Source organism: Anser anser (assembly GCF_964211835.1).
Source record: "Anser anser genome assembly, chromosome: 1".
Classification (NCBI taxonomy): domain Eukaryota; kingdom Metazoa; phylum Chordata; class Aves; order Anseriformes; family Anatidae; genus Anser; species Anser anser.
In genome coordinates, this window is record NC_139720.1 from 58,330,872 (window position 1) to 58,351,423 (window position 20,552).

Sequence of the window (20,552 nt, forward strand, 5' to 3'; positions counted from 1 at the left end):
CAACATGAAAGAGAATGAATGCTATTTTCTCTTACTTTTTTTTTTTTGTCATTTTATCAGAACCCTTCGCAGCAACACTGTAGATTAAAATGAAACAATTGCCTTTAAAATTCAGTACATCTAAAACCAGACCTATATGGTAAAGAAAAGAAAAAATGACACTGAAAAGTAGTCTTGCTTCAGGACACTGTCAAAGACAGTGTCTTGAGTAGAGCTAACAATTCTTCTGTGACAAATGCAAAAGGACGTGAAGTCATCAGGAAAATTCCAGGTCCTCATGCACAACTGTAGGTATTCACACATATAGTAGCCACACAGACACAAATCCAAAGGAGCTATATTCAGCACCTCTTAAGCATGCTGCTTTAAACACAGCAAGTGGAACATCCACAAAGTGAAGACCCTGCATTAGTACACATTTTTCTCAAATGTTGATATTAGTCTCTGTCATAAGTAAAGTGGAGTTAAACCTCTGCATTCCACTGTGGGGATAATAAAAGTGTCCTGTACTTTCCAGTGCTGTTTGTATAAGTCTCAGAGAACCTCTGAGGAGCTAATACAGTATTCGTAGCTTTATCTGGATAAAATCCTTCGATAACTTCAGGTAGTTTCACATCTTTTAGATGAATAGCCCCTTCCTCTGTAGCCCCTGCAAACCAGGTTCTGACTGTTCTCAAGAGTGATTTGTCCCTTGCCAAAATGAATTAAGTGATAGTAAGAAGCTGCCTTACCTCTTACTTTCAGGCTCATTAGCATGTATTCTATGCTTCAGAAATAGTGTTTCGCCTTTTTTTTTTTTTTAAACCCTCTGAGAAGCATGTGGGCATAGTTATAATTGAGTAGGTATGATTGGGAAATAAAGAATTTTCCACAAGGACAATTTCAACAAAATCAATTAGTGTATTGTTTTGTTTAAGAAATATATTTTTTCCAATGGGGGGAAAAAACAGGTTTAATTCAAACAAAAAAAGAAACTATTAGATAAACATTCTGTTTCAACCAGTTTGAACACTGATTTTAAACTCTCCTTTTGAAGCGCAAAAAGTAGTATGAATCTTCTTTTTCCTCTTATGAATTGTCTATACATTTACATTTCTAAATGTGCAAAAAATTTGGACAAGCAGCCCTTCCACTTCATCATGTAAAATCATGACTTCTCCCACAGAAAACTGAAGCTGAAACTCACAATCCTTGAATCACATTCTTTCACACCCTTGTTTCATTTTTGGAGAATCTTGCTCAACACAGTATACAGAAGAAGTTTTTTCTTTTAAATATTACATGCAAGGTTGTACTATGCCCTTTTCCTGTTGGTCTTTTGACTAACATGTAGAGTGTAGAAGTGGTAGAAGGAGAAATATTTAGAAAACTGGAAACTGAAATAAAATTATTGTTGAATTTTTATATTGGAATGAAAATGCTGTTTTAGGACAGGGCATAAAAGGTCCCAGGAGGGTAAGAAGTGTCCCAGAAAGCAGCAAGACAATAGGAATCCACAGCAACAAGTCATTACTTCACAATGTAGTGCAGGTTCAATAGGCCTGGAGGTCAGGAGGAGCATGGAAGAAGGACCTCTGCAGCCCAATGTTTGGATGGTTCTATACTCCACATGTAGAAAAGGAGGCCAGCAAAACTATCGCTCTTGTCCTAAAACCCTATGAACTGTAAAAATATCTAGGAGAGTAAGTATGATACTGTGTAAGAAATCAGTGGATATCCTCATAGTCTTCCTTAATGGATGCATGCCCCCTCCACCCCTCCAAAACAAAGAAACAACAAACAAAACAAAATAAAACAAAACAAAACCCATATTTTCTCTGGTAGAGTCCAGCCAATAAGTACCTAGTGTATTTAGAGGAAAAGAGAAAACAAACAAACAGAAACTAAGAGTTCAAGAGAAAGATGGATGATCCCTTTTTTTGGCTGCAGACAAAAACCTGGAACTCCCTTGACAACAGTAATTTTGACCACTGTTCTGAGGAATTCAAATAGGGTCACATAGGTTTTCTCAAAACATTTTGCCTCCTGCTGCTTAAAAGTGTATGACAGAGGCTGGACAAAGACTGACATGGAGGTTTGGAAACTTCCTGGTTGGTGTGTGGGCACTGTTAGAGAAATGTTAAAAAGAACTCAAGGACTGGAAACCACGTAACACGATGCTTCCCGAGGCAAAGTAGATGCTGCTACTTTGTTCTGGATTTCACAGATTGCTGTGATAATTTCACAGATTTTTGCTGTTGGGTAAATGGCTTAGTTTTCTTTCCTCTTTCTTCTCTGCCTCTTCCTCCTCACTCCCAAAAATAAGGATGACATTTCAGGTAGATTAATTCTCTGATCTGCACAGCAAAAACACTGCTATCAGTGCAAAGGAAGCAATTGAAAGAGCTGGATATAAGAAGGAAGCTAGATTAAATCAACTCTCTCATTTGGGCTTCAATGATATAATGTGATAGTTCATTTGTCACACAAATTGTGGGATAATTCGTTTATGTATTTGTTTTGTCAGCTCTACGTTTGCTGCCTTTCATTATATTCACTCGCCCCGTAATTTTAGTGACATGAAACAGAACGAACAGCCATCTTATTTTCTCAGTACTGCCTACTGAAATACCTTCTCTTAGTCACACTTGCTGAGCCACACAGGACCAATTCTTACTGTCCTTCAGGATGTGAAAGTTTTTCCATGCATGCACTCAAAACTATAAGCACATTATAACAAACTGCCACTAGTTTTGATACAACCTGTTTGGGGTGACAGATCTAGAACAAAACACAGATGTGGACTTACAGAATTAAATCATGTGTGTTGTTGCATTTTTTTTTTAGTTAATTAGTTTGGTTAATATAGCTAATGGTGCTAAATAACTGCAATGATAATACTGTCTTGAACTGAGTCTAAGGAAAAGCTCACTAAGATCAATAGGATCAAATCCTGAATTCAGACTCCATTAAGAATCTGAAGTCACGTCTCATTCATTACAGATTATTTCTGTCAAATTCTTAGTAGCATGAAACAGGGTAAAATGAATTTAATGTCTCACAGGTTCTCATAAAATGCAACTTAACAAGTATGTGCTATTTGATTTTCACTACAATCTGCTGATTCCTTACTTTTTAAAATCAAAAAAAAATAACACCACGAAAAAACAAACCTGTCAAATTTTGTTGTCTTTGAGGATTCTTTTCTGCCATTCTTAGCTTTGGAGTCATGAATAAATATCATGCTTTTAACACTTTCTATCTTTGCAGAAGAGATATTTTTTCAAAAGAGACCCATGGACAAAAAAAAAGAGCAGGATCCCAACACGGAAAATTCTGTGATCTAAAACTTTATACTGCAAGGCATGTAATTTTATAGTGACATCAAAATAAAGTAGTTAAATGCCAGAGAATGTAAAAAGGGACATAAGACATTTAAGATGTGATTAAAAATATGTTTGATAAACTTATGTGCTTGTATGTTATAAATACAGATGTCTTTCTGAATTAAAGAATCCATTCTGCATTAATATCTTGTGACAAAGTAACATAGGAAGTATGGAGATGAAAACTAACATTGCTTTAGTCAAATTAAATAAAATAGAAATTGAATAAAAGTAAAATTAAAAGATAAAATAAAAACTGCATTACAATTTTAAAAAGAAACAATTTGGATACTTAAATGTATTTGGAGATATCTTTAGTTACCTGTACTTAAAAAATCAAGATCTAAAGTTATTATAACTAGAAGAATGAGAAAAAACAGCTATTGTAAAAACAGCTAGATTTAGAATTGTTTTTTCTCAATAACTAAAGAGAAAGCAACATCAGGATTCATTTATTTATTTTTAATCTGATTGTTTAATTCTTAATTTAAAGATTTTATATGTGTGATTCAATATAGTAGCATTGAACAAGAGCACAATTCTTCCTGTATTTCAGCCTCACGGTGTTCGCTAGAGAAAAGCGAAACAGATGGGTTTACCCCTGAGCTAATACTAACAGCACATTTTAGAGGTCATCCAAACTTTATTCAGGGACACGCAAATTCTTCTGGATGTTTTAACTGATAGATAGCATTGCTTCCTTGTAAATAATGGGAAGTAACCGATATTCCAGCAAAAACATTCATAAAACTACTGGATGTGTCGGTGAGTTGACTCTTCAAACTACCTAATAACAAAAATATTACGAGGATGTGGCAGCATATATAGCAGGAAATTAGCACTCGGATACTTTTACACGTACTTTAAATTAATGAAAAGCTACTTACTTTCATCGTTAGAAACATTCCCCAGAGAGGTGTGACTGGAATAACGTTTGTTTTCACTTTCATTGAGACATCGTTCAATCCAACTCTCTGCAAAACAACAAAATTACTCTTCTTTTGTGTTTGTCTTTGCATCGAAAATAAACTTCCAATACACAAAACTAAATAGAGCACTGGTTTTCAACAGATGGTCTTCTGTAGCATTTCTGTTTAAACATGTTCAGTCAGAGGTTCTTTAGCAGGAAAATCCTTTCTTGCTTTCAGACTCAGATGTTCCCTTTTTTTCTTTTTTTTTTTTTTTGGTGTTTTCTGTTTCTTTTCTTTTCTTTTTTTCTTTTAAACAGAGGCTGAAATGCTTCCGTGCACATAATAAAATTCTTTAGGATATCCGCTCTACTCCCATCACATGCCGCATTAAAAAAAATAATTATTTCATGTGGGAAACTGAAATGCACAAACTACATTAACTTCTAAGTCTTAGTCTGGCAAAGACATATGTACCTGAGTATTTCCACTGCTTTTGCAAGGATGGTTTGCATGTGTAAAATCAATCATTCATGTGAATTTTTGTTACAGCGGAGCTCAAACTGTGCTTGCTGAAGCCCAGTCTGAGACTCTACCGAGATCTTTTCCAGGTTGGTACGAGCCCCAGGTACCGTTCCAGGAGCTGTCAAACTACTTGAGCGCTTGTCATTCCTCAGTAAGTGCTCAACTGCTCCTTTCCTCCCTCTTTTCTCATTTCCTATTTATTACACACACACACACACAGAGTCAGATGAGGCACAGTATTAAATTGATTCAACTCTGCCGTTCCTCTTCTGGAAGCTATAACACGCATCCCCTGATGGTTTTAGAGGATGCACCAGGCTCAATGGAATTTACTGTTACAGGTCTTCAGGGCAAAAGTCACACCTTCCTAGGTGTCTCCTTGGACAACGTATGAAATATGAGTCCTTGGGTTTGCCTGGAATCCCTGGATAATGCTATGATAAACTGACCCCCCTTGTAAGATTATTGTTCAAGGGCAGACACATGGGCAGAGGTAGGCTTATATTCACAGGGCTCACTGTGGTCAAAGCAAGAAAAGGAAGGGATAGGTGGAAAGGCTGCAAGGTAACCCCACAACTTACAACAGGAAACAACCCCACAGAGCAAAGAAACACACAAGAAGTAAGGGGAAACATGCCTTACTGTCAGCAAACTGCTAGAGGCAGAGATACCTTCAAAGGGATAGAAATGGATGCAGATTACTTTCCATAGGCACGTCAGGCTACCTGCACAGAGCAGGCAGGCCATGAGAAAGCCCATGGCAGCGGCAGGTATGAAAAGACGGCAAAAGCACAATCTCTTGCAGAAGCTGTCTGTGCAGTTTATAGAAGGTAGCAGTGGGTACCACATCATTTCAGCAGTAGATACCAATAAATTAATACACGGACACTCAAGGCTGAATATGTCATGTAAACAAAAATGCTTTTTGTACCCCCAGACAGTCGCACAAACGTGTGTATTCCCCTTTGCACACATTGTGCTGCCACACAAACAAAAAGGCATCGTGTCTGAGCAGGAATTCAGGAAGGACTTGGTGAGAGCACTTGGGTGCGGTTTTCCAGGCCGGGCCTTCAGGCCCAGGTACAGCTGCTCTGTGTGTTCCCGGTGTCCAAGCTGCACAAGAGAGGCCATGGCAGCTCCAGGCCATTCCCTGCCCCTGTTTGATGGCCCACATGCCCTCAGCAGGAGCACATCTTCCTCAGTTCGCCATCAAACCTCCCTGTGCCGACAGAGCCTCACGACCACACTGCCTCCTCCCCGTAGCCTGGCCCTTTGAGGTGCGGCAGATATCCTGCACTTCCCTGAGGATCAGCCAGAATAACTCTGGTTGTCCATGGATTTGTCAGGATATTTCTTTTCCCATTTAATTCAACATGGCCTTGTATAAAACTCACCTTTGCTGACACCGCAACTTAAAACTTACCAGGAAAGCCTATGCTGTCTAACCTGCTCCTGCATAGCTATTAACCCCCAAGCCTGCTGGGAATCCAGCGCTGAGGTTTTCCCTCCTCACGCTGCTCAGCTGCTTTGGCTGGGGTTGTACCACCCCCTTGTCCAAGAGCCAACACAACAACACAGCCGCTCCGTGCCAGATTTCCTTTACTGCCCTAAAAGCGAACTAATAGCATCTCTCCACCCCTGTTTTAGTACCATAAGCTAGAGGGCAGGATCTTGGATCTTCACACATCGCTATGAGGTGAAGAGAAACCTGCTGCAGAGAATAACACCAGAGAGCGGTGCAAGAAGCCTTGAGAAAGGTTACCCTACCTCCTCCTCCTCCTTTCAGTGCACAGCCATGGCCGTACATAATTCCCTTGGCTCCGAGCCCAGCTGCAGGGAGCACAAGCAAAGGCGGCTGCCATTAGCGCCAAGGAGAGACCGATGCCCAGCTCTGCCCTTTTTTTTCCTCCCAGCACCAAGAGCTGGGAAGCTGGGACTCATCCTCTTCCCTTGGCAGCAGGGAACTGGCAGCAGCCATCTTTAGTCACGTTCCCTGCCTAAGTAGTAGAAATAAAGTTTTTAGGCATTGTTTACAGCGCTTTTCTGGTCACCATCCTTGTTCACATGCTGTCTCCGATAACTGCATATACACCCCTTTTCGTCGGTAAGGAAGGGAGTTTACACTGCAAGCTATAACGCCTCTGGAGTAGGGCACGGTTACGGTTTAATTATGTGCTGCAACTACTTTGGTCCTGAATCACCCCAGTTCAGCTCGCTGCAGCCTGAGTCTGGCTTTGTCTTTGTGGCCTTGCATTTAAATAGCTGATAGAAATTCTTCAGGCCTGAAAAGATACATGACCTGTCTGGCAGCAAAGAATGAAGAAAACTAACTCTTTTGAGTGAAAATGTCAGGGAGTTTATGGCAAATTTGTCAAATTATTTGGCAGATGACAAAATGTGACAACACCAACTAGCTCTTTAAAGGCTGTATTCTCATAAACCAAGTGATGTAAGTATAAGTAAACAAGTATTCTAAGAAATTCCTTCATTAAATAAGTAGATATTTTTTACTGCTTGTATAAAAAGAAAAGTTTTTACAAAGCTTTTAACTCCCAATATTAATAAGAATGCCCTCAGACATTAAAAGAAAATATAACCGATTTTGTTGAAATTGAAAATATTGCTTTGAGGAGCCCACAGATGCCAGATATGGTAGCACCTCACTTAAAAAAAAAAAAAAAGAGAGCAAATAAAATATAAAGCCAACATTGTCTGATTTTTAGAAGTTCTCTCAGAGCTAATAACATTGCCACAGCATAATGAAGCCACTGGGTAGAGCCCCGTGCACACCAAGCACTCTTGTCCTCACCACCTCAGGTGCACAACCTGACTGCAGAGTCAGAGCTACCCGTAGCATCTATAGACTGAGGTTTCATTACTTGCTGCTAAGGCTAATGCCAATCACACACTACTTTAGAAAGGAATGGTTACACGGTATGGAAGTTTTTATATGATTAGAGCCCAAATAATCGCTTTTAGTCCCTCCAGCTTCTCATAGATAGGATTTCATATGGGAACAGTCACAGAGTCATAGAGTAGGGTTCAGACAGTGATTAAGCAGAAGTGCATTATCAGACTTGGTAACAATGATGGGTCATTAAAACAACATGAAGAAAACCCAAATATCTGTGGGTAGTGCCTGTGAGAGCAGAAGAGAGCCCTGTGCCTCACAGGGCATATTTTCCCTCACCGTGCTTTCAGTGTATCACATCCTATGGCATTTCTCCTCCCTGCTCCCTGGGACTCCTTCCCACCCTGAGCCCCAGCATACTGTACCCTCAGTCATACTGGCACAATGGTTTGAGCCAGGATCAGCACTAGCTAAAAAACATCTGGGCAAAAGTAATTAATTAATTAATATACAGTAATAAAATGTAGTGTAGTCATACACTGACAACTCTGTACTGTTATGCTGTATGGAGACTATTACAATCTTATTAGCAAAGAATGCAAATTAGGTGTATTTAATGGCATTTTGAAGATAGACCTTTAAATACTATAACTATTTAATTTTGCAAGGATCAAAAGTGAATCATAATGAAGCACACAACTATGTCCCTCAGCCACTGAATGAAAATAAATTATATATTTTGCAGGGTTCCAACATGAAGGAAAAGAGAAGATTAGTCAAATTACAGTAATTTTTCCAGTGTCAATTTTCTTACAAAATAGTTTGAGAATAATCATGACACAAACAAAAAAAATAAATTGCTCACAATTATCTGGTGAAGGATGGATTTTTAAAAAAGCTTGTGGAACTATTTCTGGCCCTCCCTTGCCCTCTTCTCTTTTTGGTCCTAATCTTCCCACGCCTGACAAATCCACTGAGCCTCAGGCATGAGAATATTTCCATTAAATGTGTCCACCAATACTTTTAACTACAAAAGTTTAAACTTGACCTGTTTTTAGGAGCTGGCAGAGCAGAAGCCTGCACGACATTTCCTCATCCCCACTGGTTACCAAGGCTCTTCTCTTCATCCTGACGAACATAATTGTATTTAGGTGGTGCTTCAACACCGAACTGGAATGGAAGGCCTGGGGACGCCCCAGAATAGAAGCAAGCACATGAGAGCTTCTCAAGGGCAGGAGCTTCCATGAACTATCAGAAAAGAGAAGCAAGAACTTTTTTTTTTTTTTAAATAGATCTTTGACAAATTGGTTGGACAAATGATCTCCTTCAGAAAAAGGACTTTGTTCCTGGAAGACACCTCTGAAAGGCCTTCTCCCTACAGAGCTTCATTTGAGGGGAGAGAATACAGCAGTGAGGCCTGCATATTGACTGTTTAATGAGATAATTGCTCCACCTTGTTTGTATAATGATTATTGGCTTAAGATATCTGCAGCCCAGAGGAGAAAAAAAAAGCCACAAGCATTATGTCTCCTATGTATGCCTGGCCATAGCAAGAGCAGCACGAAGGCCACCTGGGTGCTACGATGCAGTGGGGAAGAGGAGCTGGGCCTGGTGGCAGCCAGTGATGATTTCTGCAGCTGCTGTGCTGTACTGCCAGGAGAGCCGAGTGTTTCTGCAGCATGAGTGTCCCTCATGCTAATCACAGCCCCTCCTGGCCTTTGAGAGCCACCACGTCCTGCTCAGCCCCGAGCAGGATGGGGGAAGCAGCTGGAGGAGCTGTGTGGCGCAGCTGGGAGGTGAGCGCGTGCCCTGCACCAAAGCCAATGGATGCAGCCTGGCGGGCGGGCGTGTGTGCATCTTGAAGGCAGGTTAAGAGATTTTATGGAGTAAATGAAACTCTGTAGTCATCGAATTTGAGCTGCATTTTGCCTCACCTCTTAGCGCTACATAGCTACATGAATAACTATTTTTTACTGAAATTGTACTAGATGAAAATACCTATGTTCTAGAAAGATAGACAAGGCTTCTGGTAATCACAGTTATCATGGTTTGCACAGTCACCGAGCACTTATTTCACCATGGCCTCAGCAAGTTGCACAGGCATTCTCATAAACTGTCAGCTCTAGATCAGCTCCTATACTCCAGATAGTAAAGCAGTTTGCCAACAAGCATGACAGCTTACTTTGTGCTCTGCAAAGGGACCAGGATTTCTTCTACAAAAATTCACCTGACACTGAAATAGAACTACCTTTGGAAAAAGAAATAGAGATTTGCCAGGACCCAGACTATTATCTGAGCCATGTACCTACTTGGATGGCACAGCTGTGAGTCAGACTCCTTTTTATTCATGGCTACTGCAGTTATTTTTCCCCCAGTTTCTTAAGGAAGATGTGGAAAAAAAATAGAAAAAGTGAGCAAAGTTATACAAAAATATAGGCAATGCAATCACAAAGGGACCACAAAGCTTTTGTGTATTTACAAGAGATCTTATTGGAAAAATGAATACTCAGATGTGATGACAGACATAATTTTACAGCTCCTCTGTCAGAGGAGAAACTCCTCTCATGCATACGGAGTCTCAACACCCGCCCGGAGTTACTTGTTTGTTGCTCTCCGAGGGAAGAGTTACTCATCTCTTCCTGCACCATCTCTTTGCCAAGCATCGGTACTGAGCTGGCCAGCAGTGCTGCTTAGCTGCTCATCTGACCTGGTAGGCCAAAGGGAAGGATTGCAAAGAGCAGATTTAGCAGGTGAAAGCTACACCTGAGATAGTTCAAGGGTCTAACTGAAGGTCATTGAACCTCCCATTCCTAGTGTGGAGCTGATGAGATAATATTCTATGCTTTCTAGGAAAACCCCCACCACCCTGATAGCTTTTTCTATCATCTCTCTCCAAATAAATGCTGAGGTCTGCATGATACATCACGGCTTTTTTCTGTAGAGATTGTCTTGCTGAATATGGTCTGAAACACGCCACCACCTGACAAACCCTTCACTCTTGCCATCTCTATTGCACCATTGCTATGGACAGAAAACTTCTAACCTCTGCAGCTGTTGAATTTAATTCAGTACCATCAGAACAGCCTATCTGCTTTGAGCATCCCTCAGAGTGCTGCAAATCTAACCTCTAACCAGGTCTCTAAACACTATTGCTGTATGAATTATAGTAAAGCAAAAAAATGAACCAATACGTACATATTTTCTCTGATGCAAACGAGACCTATACCTAATAATTCTTCAGCGTCTTGGATCAATTGATCATATCAGCTCAGAAAACAAACCACAAGTTTAAAACAGTCTCTTGACAGCAGAAGAGACTAGCCCTTTTTGTCAGGGGTAATGATTAGGAGATAAAACAGAAGTCTGACCTTCACAGGATTGAAAGCCTGCTCTAGTACCTGCTGCACATGATGCCTGCTATGACTAGAAGCAGGATTCATGTTCTGAATCCCCCCTATGCCTCACAGTGCAGCACTCTGGTTATTCGTATGTCTGCCACCTGAGAAGCGTAACCCTGCTGGGGTGGTGTGAGGGCTGATTGCAGCAGCATGTTCAAAGCTTTTAAAGAACCTGCTTGAATGAAAGCAAAGAAAGATCACCTTCTCTCTGAAACCTCAATCCACTGTAAAACCAAGACCTGAGAAAGACCTCCTACTCTAGCCCCTGCACAATGTTATAAGCAACTGAACACCAGTAACATGACAGGGCTTGGCAGCCACTGGCTCCCATGGAGGGTGTTAAACTCACCAAAATCGGCTAAAATTAAGCAGAACAAGCTATTAAGAACAGCTAATCAAACACACTGGGATTTTCTAAGCTTTAGGCTTTAGTAGATGATGTAACCTCTCTCCTCTCCACTGGCAAATGAAAAGTTTGTAAGACCAAGAGGGCTGTCTTCCAAACACTGTTCCCGCTCATTTCTCTATCGCTTAGACACTGCTGTTCACAGAACAGCTCCTCTTTGACTGCCGAGGTAGACCTGCCACACAGAGCCTCGATTTTCTCCTTGGTGCCTCATTTTTTGCTGTCGGCTGGCAGGGCATGTATCCTTCAGTCAGTGAGTGCGAGCTGTCAGGAGCATCTTTAAACTCCACAGGAGTGGAGTCCTCAGTGTCCTCCTTGGTCCTACATAGCCATCTCCTGTCCTTCCAAGAGACCTGCTCCTCAGGGATGACAGTGACACATGGCCTTAGTGCAGATGGTAGAGCCGCTACCCTGACAAGCTGCCAGATACCTTGGCGTTTTGTTTGCTAATCTAACTTTATTTCGCTTCCAACAGGGCAAAATGTCGGGTGCTCTTGTTGCAGTCATTCCTTTTGTTCTCATTTCTTGGCATGCAGTTCTCTTGGAACTATTTCAGGGTTAATGGACATTGGTCCAGGGCACTTACTAGACATTGGCATGGATGGTTTAGTTCTTTTTCCTGGAGTCATGATTCTGGTAAAGCATCGTGAGATATGCCATGATATCATAAGAAAGCAAAAAATGATTTTCTTGGATCTCTGGGAGCTCTTTTTTTTTTTTGTTTTGCCTGGTGTATGCTCCTAGTTCTCATCTTCCCGCTAACCGATTTGGTAAGGTACATTAAAAAAATTGGCATTCTCTGTTTAAACTGATAAGCAGAAAGCACCACAGTTCACCTTTTAACCCATCTAGAAAACATGGATATGAAAACTGCAATTTATGAAACGTTGCTTTCTTCTTATGCTGTGTACTATGCAGAAGTTCAGCTAAATGTGATCAATTCATTTAAGTACTACATCAACAGGACATAATATTCCTCATTAAGAAGATGCATCTTTAATGTAGATCAAGACAGTTATAAATCCTAGAATATGAGATTTCTCCGCACATCGATACTGGATCAGACAGGACTTCTGAAGTGCTACGTGTTCCCTTCGTTGGGACCACATGTCATATTGCTACCAACTGAGTATGCACGTTAATTGGGAGTAGCCTTTTCTCTCTCCTGGTCAAACATGCATGCTGTCTATCATCATTCTTTGAAAAGTAATTTTCACCAGACCAGTAGTTAACACTTGTTCTTTGCTTTGTCAGGGTCATTCCTCATTTAACAGGGAAGAGACCTCACCCAAACCAATTTCAGTCCAGTGACACTTCCTCACTTTCACTTGAGGTCATTTAAGCTAATGACACCAGTACCTGACCAGTTCAGCTTTTCCAGGGCACATAGTTCACATGGCTGTGCAACATATAGCAGACCTTGTCATCGGTAGGATGATCACACATATTGTGAGCTTTCCAAGCACAGATTCTCTGTACAGCAAAGCATACTTCATGCTTCCTCAGCACGATGAGTTGTAGAGCTTCAGTCCTTCGGGGTCTGCTGCATGAAGCGATATCAATGCTATCGTTGTCTCCAATTTACCCACAATGTTTCCTTCCAAGAAAACCCAGACATGCCTCTTGGCTGCTTCCAGTCCTATTCTCTTCCAAAAAGAAGTACAGGGCTTCTTGGTGCCCTTTTTGCCCCAGATTTCACCGAGTTCTTATGCTATGCAATTAACGTGAGGCACATTAGAGAGCTCATCAGAGGAGGGCCGTCACTTCTGCGTAACTAACTCAATGTCCCTGATCCTCCTACCCTACAATGGGAGCTGGCCTCTGCTCGCTAGCTGTCTGGGTTAAACGCTCCCTGCTGCTACCATGGTCCCTCAGCTCACCAGCATGCATGAGAAGACATGGAGTCCTCAAACCCTTAGTTCAGCTCTGCTTCACCAGTGCAGGGGGTTGGTCATTTGCCTCAACAGGGGAACCTGGGACTCGGCAAGAAACGGGATCTGCACCTGGTACTCGAGAAATGCTTCCCTCTGCCACAGGGGCTGATGGACAAGCCAACGTGGCACAGAAGTGGTAGTACATCAGTAAGACAGGCCCACAAAGGTGACAAATCAACAAGACGTGAGACATGGGTGGGAGATACAGGAGGTATTGCCTGTGGGGCTCCAGGATGTGAGAGAAGCGGGAGAAGGATGGTTGCTGGAGAGGAGGTGAAAAAGAAAAGGAAGCAAAAGAATGAATAGCAAAGAAAAGGACGTGGTCAAAAATAAAGGGAGGGAGGGAAGAAAGTAACTATAGAGAAGAGAGTTTTAGAAAATGGGGAGCAAAGAGGTCAGACACCAAAGGAATAGGACTACAGTAAATATTTCTCATCAGAAATGGAGTCCAGTCAGGAAGATTAAAAGATCAGGAGAAAAAGACAGACAGACGCACATGTGCAGAGAAAACCCACAGCAGTAAGAAAGAGACAAGCACTTGACTGAAGAAGTGAGTAAATCAAGGGAAAGAGATACTATTTACAGAAGTTGAGAGCACTTTTCCCCACTTTATGCACATCTATTCCAAATCTAGCAGCCGCTCACTACTGCCAAAGGATGCAGCCATTACATTACTCACAACCATTTTGTGAGCAGATACAGCTCTAACCAGGGAGAAACAAATAATGAGCACTGTTTCTTTCAGCTCTCAAAGTGCACCCAGAGAATATCTGCATGCCAAAATTAGCAGAGATGGGTACCTTACAGAACTAACCTGTGTATATAGAGCAAGCATTTGGGGCTATTAAGTTTACAGCCCAGATAAGCTCAGAAAGTCTTCGCTCCGTCCCAAAGCGCCTAGACTTACAGTTAAACCTTGTATGAATTTAGCTCCTTTGACACTGTCTCTTCCCTCCCCTTAGAAAGTACTATGAAACTAGACCAGTGCTTTTAAAACTAGGAGCCTGGCTTTTCTGAGAAGCCTCCAGTCTCCTCTGAACAATATGCAAAGCAAACTCAGGGAGGGAACATGAGAAAAAAAGAGAAGTCTTCTTTCCTCCTCCTTTTTTTTTTTTGCCTAAGACTCACCAAAACAAGAGTCTAGTATTGAATATTCAGCACTGAATACTAACTGCTCAATAGATGGTCTGTTTGCAGAGCTCAAAGTGGAAATGACCCAGCAAGGAGGAGAGGTGAACACACTGCTCCATCCATGTGATTAAAATGCTCTGCAAATGCAATCCTCCCCAGTTCTCCCCACCTCTTTTCAATGGAGGCCATTTGCTGCCCCTACCACAACTCATTTAAAAAAATGTTTGCATTAGAGGGGCCCCTGCACAAGTATTGTCCGTGTGGCTCTGCGCTTAGGAGAGGAATGTTAGCTCCAACGTTGGGAAACCTGCGCTAGGCGGCACATCCGACCAGCGGGACCTGCTACTGCCAACACTTGGGAGAAAGGGGAAGCAGAGGAGCAGAGCAGCCTGCACGAGGGTGTCCCTGTTCTCAGCCTGCATGAGGCACGGAGCAAATCTCACCTCGCTCCACAGCGGACCTTGGAGGTCTCTTTTCAGCACCCCTCCTCTGAGCCAGTGCCCATTGCCACCCCTGATGCTGAAGCCCAGAAGCAGCCGCCTTTAATGGACACCAGATGCGTGTTGCAGACCTGTCGTACACTGTGCGGGAGCTCCTGCTTCGGCTCTCGTGTCATGCTTGCACCCTGCGGGGCAAAGCCCCTTCCCTTTAGCCACAGCGTGAGCCGATGGACCTGGGAAAAACCCACTGCATGAGCTGGCACGTCCTGTCACGGGGCTGCACGCCGCTGCTGTGCCCAGACTTACAGCAGAACTCTGTGTCCACATTTGTTTGTTTGCACCACTTTTTTTATGGTGTCTGTTAGGCCACTGAAACTTGAGAAGCAAACAGGATTTTGTTTCCCCATGCTGCTTAGGTTCTGTATGGGGTAGAGACATTTTACTTTCCTCTGAGCATTGGAGATGGTAACAGCTAGAGCAGAGTACCTGCAAGCTATGCTACAAAAAGCTAACATTAAACATTCATTTGCTTAAACAGGACATCCTGACATGTGTTTAGGGTTAAATCACACAAGTCAGGTTGCTGAGGATCTTTTTTTCCTCTGGAGGTAAGATTGGGTCTACTTCCTGACCATCCAGGAATTTTATTCAACAAATGACCTGTTTCTGCAAGATTCTAGCGCATCAGCAAAACACACAGCCTTTCTTGCCTGTCCTCTGACACAGGGTACCTTTTAGTCTTCTGCAGCAGGTTGTGCCTTCGTTACCGGGTACTGGAAAACGTCATGGTTTGTGGAAAGGATGTTCTGTGGGGCCTTTTGAAATAGGTTTGCATTGCTGTCACCACAGGGGACCAGAGTCCAGGACACAGGTGGTCTCCCCCAGCACTGGATACCCAGCTCGTGAGACCCCCCTGGTGAAACAGGCTCCCCCTCCACACCGCCCTTCCTCAGCTGCAGCCGAGGTTGTCCCAGCTCCTCCGAAATAGTTCAGCAAGTAGCAGCATTGTAAGGAAAGCAAGCAAGCAACAACAACAATACACGTTACTCCTTTATCTTTGCATTTAGTGGTGTCCATATTTACATTTGGCTTTTTCCACTGCTAATTCCCCTTGCCACTGCACCTTTTTTTTTTTTTTTGTACTACTTTACAAGCTTAGCGCAAGCCAGAACTGAATTTACAGATCTATAGAAGAACGGGAAGCTCATACCTGTTACAGAGAAAATGGTAATTACACTGTTTGGTTAACTTAGGGGTCTCATTTGCAAACGTACATGCAGGTAAGATGTTTTTGTGCAATGAGTTCAGTGTATCGCATCTACAAGTCTTGCCCCAAGTAGCCAAGCCAGTGAAAACAGCTGCACTGAAGAAAATAGGATGAAGGAAGCCTGACAGCATTACTCTAACCAGGAAAAGTTTAAGAAGAGAAGAAAACGAAGGTGAGCACAAGTAGTTTTACGTCTACTGACTGCGTGCCTGGGGAAGCCAGCCTGCTGCTCTGAACTTAACGCCCCTCTCTCCCCGCGCCGCACGTTTCAGCGAATCGCTCTTTCGCAGGCTGCTCCAGCTATCCGAAATGTTTTGTTTCCCATTACCATAATATTTGGGGTCCTGCGCAAAAATGCTCAGGATAAGCCACTAATTAATTACGAGCCTGTCACTCGTAGCTGCGAGTTGACTGCTTGGTTGCTGTAACAAATTCAGTTTAGAGAAATTAAGTTCACTTACCAATACAAGGCAACAAAGTGCGTAACTGCAGCTGAAGTGAAGGAAACGAGACGGCGCTGAGCCCTGCATTTCAGTCTTGAGGCAATTTAAGCTACAAATGAGCTTTTTCTTCATTACTGGGTGCAGCAAGAGCCAGGGCTCTATTTAACCCTCTCCACCTTTCTGATTTCAAGTTTATCAGACAGCCCAGGATATATAACCCAACCTGTTATTTATACACAGGGAATGAAAGCGGGGCTCTTGCAGCAAGCCTGTGCCACTCAGCCCCGTTTCTGACACCAGTTAGTATTTCACCTCTGATAAACCGCTCCTGGGGCTAGCCTCCTGGGAGAAAATAAGTGGGAATAAAGGCAGGACAGGGCTGCCGGTTATGCCAGGGAAATAGAGGCAATTAGGTTATTGCTCACTCACGGCCGTAAGCAGGGCTCATTACAGCTAACCCCATGCACCTGCCCTTCCCGAGGCACACACTTCAACAGGTGCTTCCCTCCCTCTTGGGAAGAAGTTGTGGGATCGGGAGCCATCTCCAACAGCAAACTGTTTTAAATACCCACAAAAACTCTCCTGCACATGTGCACAATTCTGTAGGAACTAACGGATGTGTGTAAACATCATTTTAATACAGAAACAACAACAAAAAATCACGGCGGAGGCCTCCACTGCCTTCATCGTCACCGTGTACTCTTCCTTCCTGCTCTTGCTATCTATGGGATCGCTCAGCCATCAAATATCCTTTATGCGATCCATCTCCCTAACCCGAGTGTTAGCAATGCAATCCCCTCGGCCGCTGGGCCGCCGGGCTCCAGCAGGGCCAGACCGTGCAGGGCATTCATTTTCAGACACAATGAAACAAACGGAAAATCCAGCACAGACGCAGGGAAACGGACAAGTGGGTGAACTCAGAAAATTCACAAACCTCGGGGCTGGTGGGATTGTGAGCTAATTATTTGGACTTTAATGTCCCATCAAGTATCCCCCAAAGGACTGACCTTATATTTGTGTTAGTTACATGACAGCCCGCCGCTGCTCTCGAGGCATTGTTAGGGGGCACCAAGCCCTGGCTGTGTTTAAGGCCGCCTCTTCAGAAGTCTGCCCCTGAAGAGGCACTAATGTTTCACCACCCCGTGGATTTCAGTGCTCCCGCGATGTCATCTGTCTCGCTGGGGCGAAATCCTACGTACCGAAACGGTGTCCCAGGGGATGCCCCCCCTTCTGCCCGCTCCAACTCGCAAAACGCTCGCAAATCAAGCTTGAAAAATGCAGAGGTGCTTCCATTTGGAGACGTTGGGGATTTGAAGGCTGTGTTAACCTCCTTCCTTGCCTGCACGCTCGCCGTCGGCACAAGAGCAGCCCAACAAGTGCCGGTGGGAGCACCGCGCTCCATCTCAGGGCGCTGCAGCGGCGACTTTCTGCGGGACAGCTCTGACTGCCAGCACGGGGGGCTCAGCACGAAGTGGGCCCCTTCCACCGCTCCCAGGAGTGCTCTGCGGACCCTTGGCTCGGTGGTGGCCGCAGGAGACGTGCGGCGGTGGCCGGCCACCGAGGCTGCGGGGCTCTTTACAGTCCCACAGGCAAAAGTCCGCCTGAATCTGGAGCCCCTTCTTTAATCAGGGTTTTAGCCGAGTGAAATCTTGAGGACCGTAAACCCTAAACCGGGACTTAAATAAACAAAATAATTTCCTGCCGTTGTCTAGCTATTCTTATGTAAAATCCTGTTTTAGTTCTTTTCCCTTTCCATCCCTTTAAAGAGCTTTCCTTCGCCGCAGGTAAATAGCAGACGGCAGAGCAGTGAAAAGTCCCGCAATTCACCCTCCCCAAGTATTTTAGGATTAATTCAGTTGCAGACTAATAAATCATAAAACCATTCTTTTCTCCGTGCCAAACTTAGGACGAACTTCTTAGCTCACGAGAATTTTGGCCAACTTACAAACCTCTTTGTAAAAAAACCCCACAGATTTTACAAACTTCCAACAAAAACCCTTGTGAGGAAGGGACCTAAGGGACCTGATGCAGCGCTGGGACTTGCTGGGAGCCCCACGCCTGTCCCGCTGGGGACAGCAAGCTCTGCCTGCCGAGGATCGGGCCCTGCCACGCAAACACCGGCTGCAGGAACGCCACAGCCAGCAGGCAACGAGACAGTTTTGTTGGCTTTTCTGTTCCCTTTCTTCCACGTGTGAAATCCTATAAGGTACGTGGTCACATAAGGCAAACAGCCAGGTCCGATTGTATAAGGAACCAGTGGTGTTGCGTGTTCGTATCGCATCAAATTTAGGATTCAGAAGTATCCTAGGATCATCTTAACTGCTCAGCATACAAGAGCCTTTATAAACGCAATTCTTGGAGCAGTAAAAATATATATATTTTAATTTCCTGGAGCAAAAATAAGTCACAGTTTTGTTCGCCTATTAGCTAGGGAGAAAACGAAAACAATAGCAACTTCATCTGTTAGCAAACTGTGCTGCAGTAAGCGCAGCAAACAATTTGCAGCAGCAAACTCAACCGCTCGTTTGGATCAAAAATTATACCTATAAAAAAAATCCAGACCTCAGAGTTCACCCCTGAGCGTTAGGCGGGTGCTCTCAAATGTCACCCCTGCTTTGGCTCGTAGCGTCCAGCGATTTGTTGTCAATATCGGCGATTTCATTAATTACAGCGGGATATGAAAGCCATTAATTCTCCGCAGCCGGCGCTCGCCCGCCAGATGCTCTTTAAATGGCAAAGCTGATGGGAAAGGTCGCAGGATCGCACCCGGCCCCGAGCCGGGCGCGGAAAGGCTTCGTGCCGCCGTTATGGGGTTTTGGACGGGCCCCGAAACCCTAAATCGCGTCCCCAGGACCTGTGGCTCTCCCAGCCCGGCGGCGTTTCTGCCGACAAATGCGGGGGGCGAGGCGGCGGGTCCCGTCGAGGCCGCTCTCCGAAGAAGAGCCTCCTCTTCCTCGGGCCTTCCTCCTGCCCTCCGGCGGCGGGGCACGGCCTCGGGACCCCCGCGTGTCCCCCCCCGTCCCGTCCCCGTCCCCGGTCCCGTGTCACTAGGGGGGGCTGCGGCCGTGCACGGCGCGGGGCAGGAGGGGGGGTCCCGGCTCGGGGCGGGGCGGCTGGGGGGCTCTGGGGCTGCAGCACCCCAAAAGCCCCCCCCAGCACCCCCAAAGCGCCCCCCGGTGCCCCGCAGCCGCTGCCGGGCCGGGCCGGGCCGGGGGAGCCGCGGGTGACGGCTTTGAGCCCGCTGGGGGGATTTGGGGGTCGGGGGGCGAGGCAAACCCGTTAAGGAGAAATTAAACCACGAGCGATTTTTTTTTTCCCCGACGAAGCCGTATTTCCCCGCACCGCCAAAGGCTCCTCTAACAAGCGAAACTCGGGAGAAAAGCTAATTGGATTAAGCCCCCTGAAAGGGGGGTGAAGGTGCCTGAATGAGACAACGGCGCAGCCCCACTTTTTGGCCATCTGCTCCGCAGGGCCGAAGCGGTGGCGCATTAGCAGCGCCCTAAAATCGCCCCTAAATCTCTGCCGGCAGCGTGGGACGGGGGCTCTGCCCGCCGACGGGCGCAGCAGCGCCGGGACTCCCGGAGCTGCTTCTGAAGCAGGGCCGGGAAAAAAAGAAAAAAAAGAAAAAAAAGAAAAAAAAAGGAGCTGTTTTGGGGCCGGCAGGGGCCTCTGGGGTCCCCGCGGGGACAGCCCCCGGCCGGTGGCAGCGCCCCAAAACCGGGCCCCTCTCCCCGGCGTCCCGCAGGGGCAGCGAGCAGCCGCGCAGGGCAGCGCTATGCGGGCAGCCTCCCCGCTTTTCATCTCTTCCTTTTTTTATTAATCACTCTTCTTGGTTTCGACTCGCTAAATCATTTCGCAAAACGCCCTTTTGGGGCCGACGGCTG

The 20,552-nt window shown here is 44.7% G+C and overlaps 1 protein-coding gene across 5 annotated transcripts in view; it reads right to left on the reverse strand.

The window, feature by feature from the left end:
- RFX4 (regulatory factor X4) overlaps positions 1-20,552 on the reverse strand; it is a 102,721-nt gene that overhangs the window by 72,024 nt on the left and 10,145 nt on the right. For 3 of the 5 annotated variants that reach the window (XM_083802557.1, XM_083802560.1, XM_083802556.1), the window contains exon 2: positions 4,253-4,339. In XM_083802557.1, coding sequence (XP_083658683.1) covers positions 4,253-4,339 — 87 coding nt within the window. Of the gene's footprint in view, positions 1-4,252; positions 4,340-19,230; positions 20,270-20,552 lie in introns of those variants that run through there. The other 2 variants (XM_083802558.1, XM_083802559.1) reach the window with 1 other exon arrangement.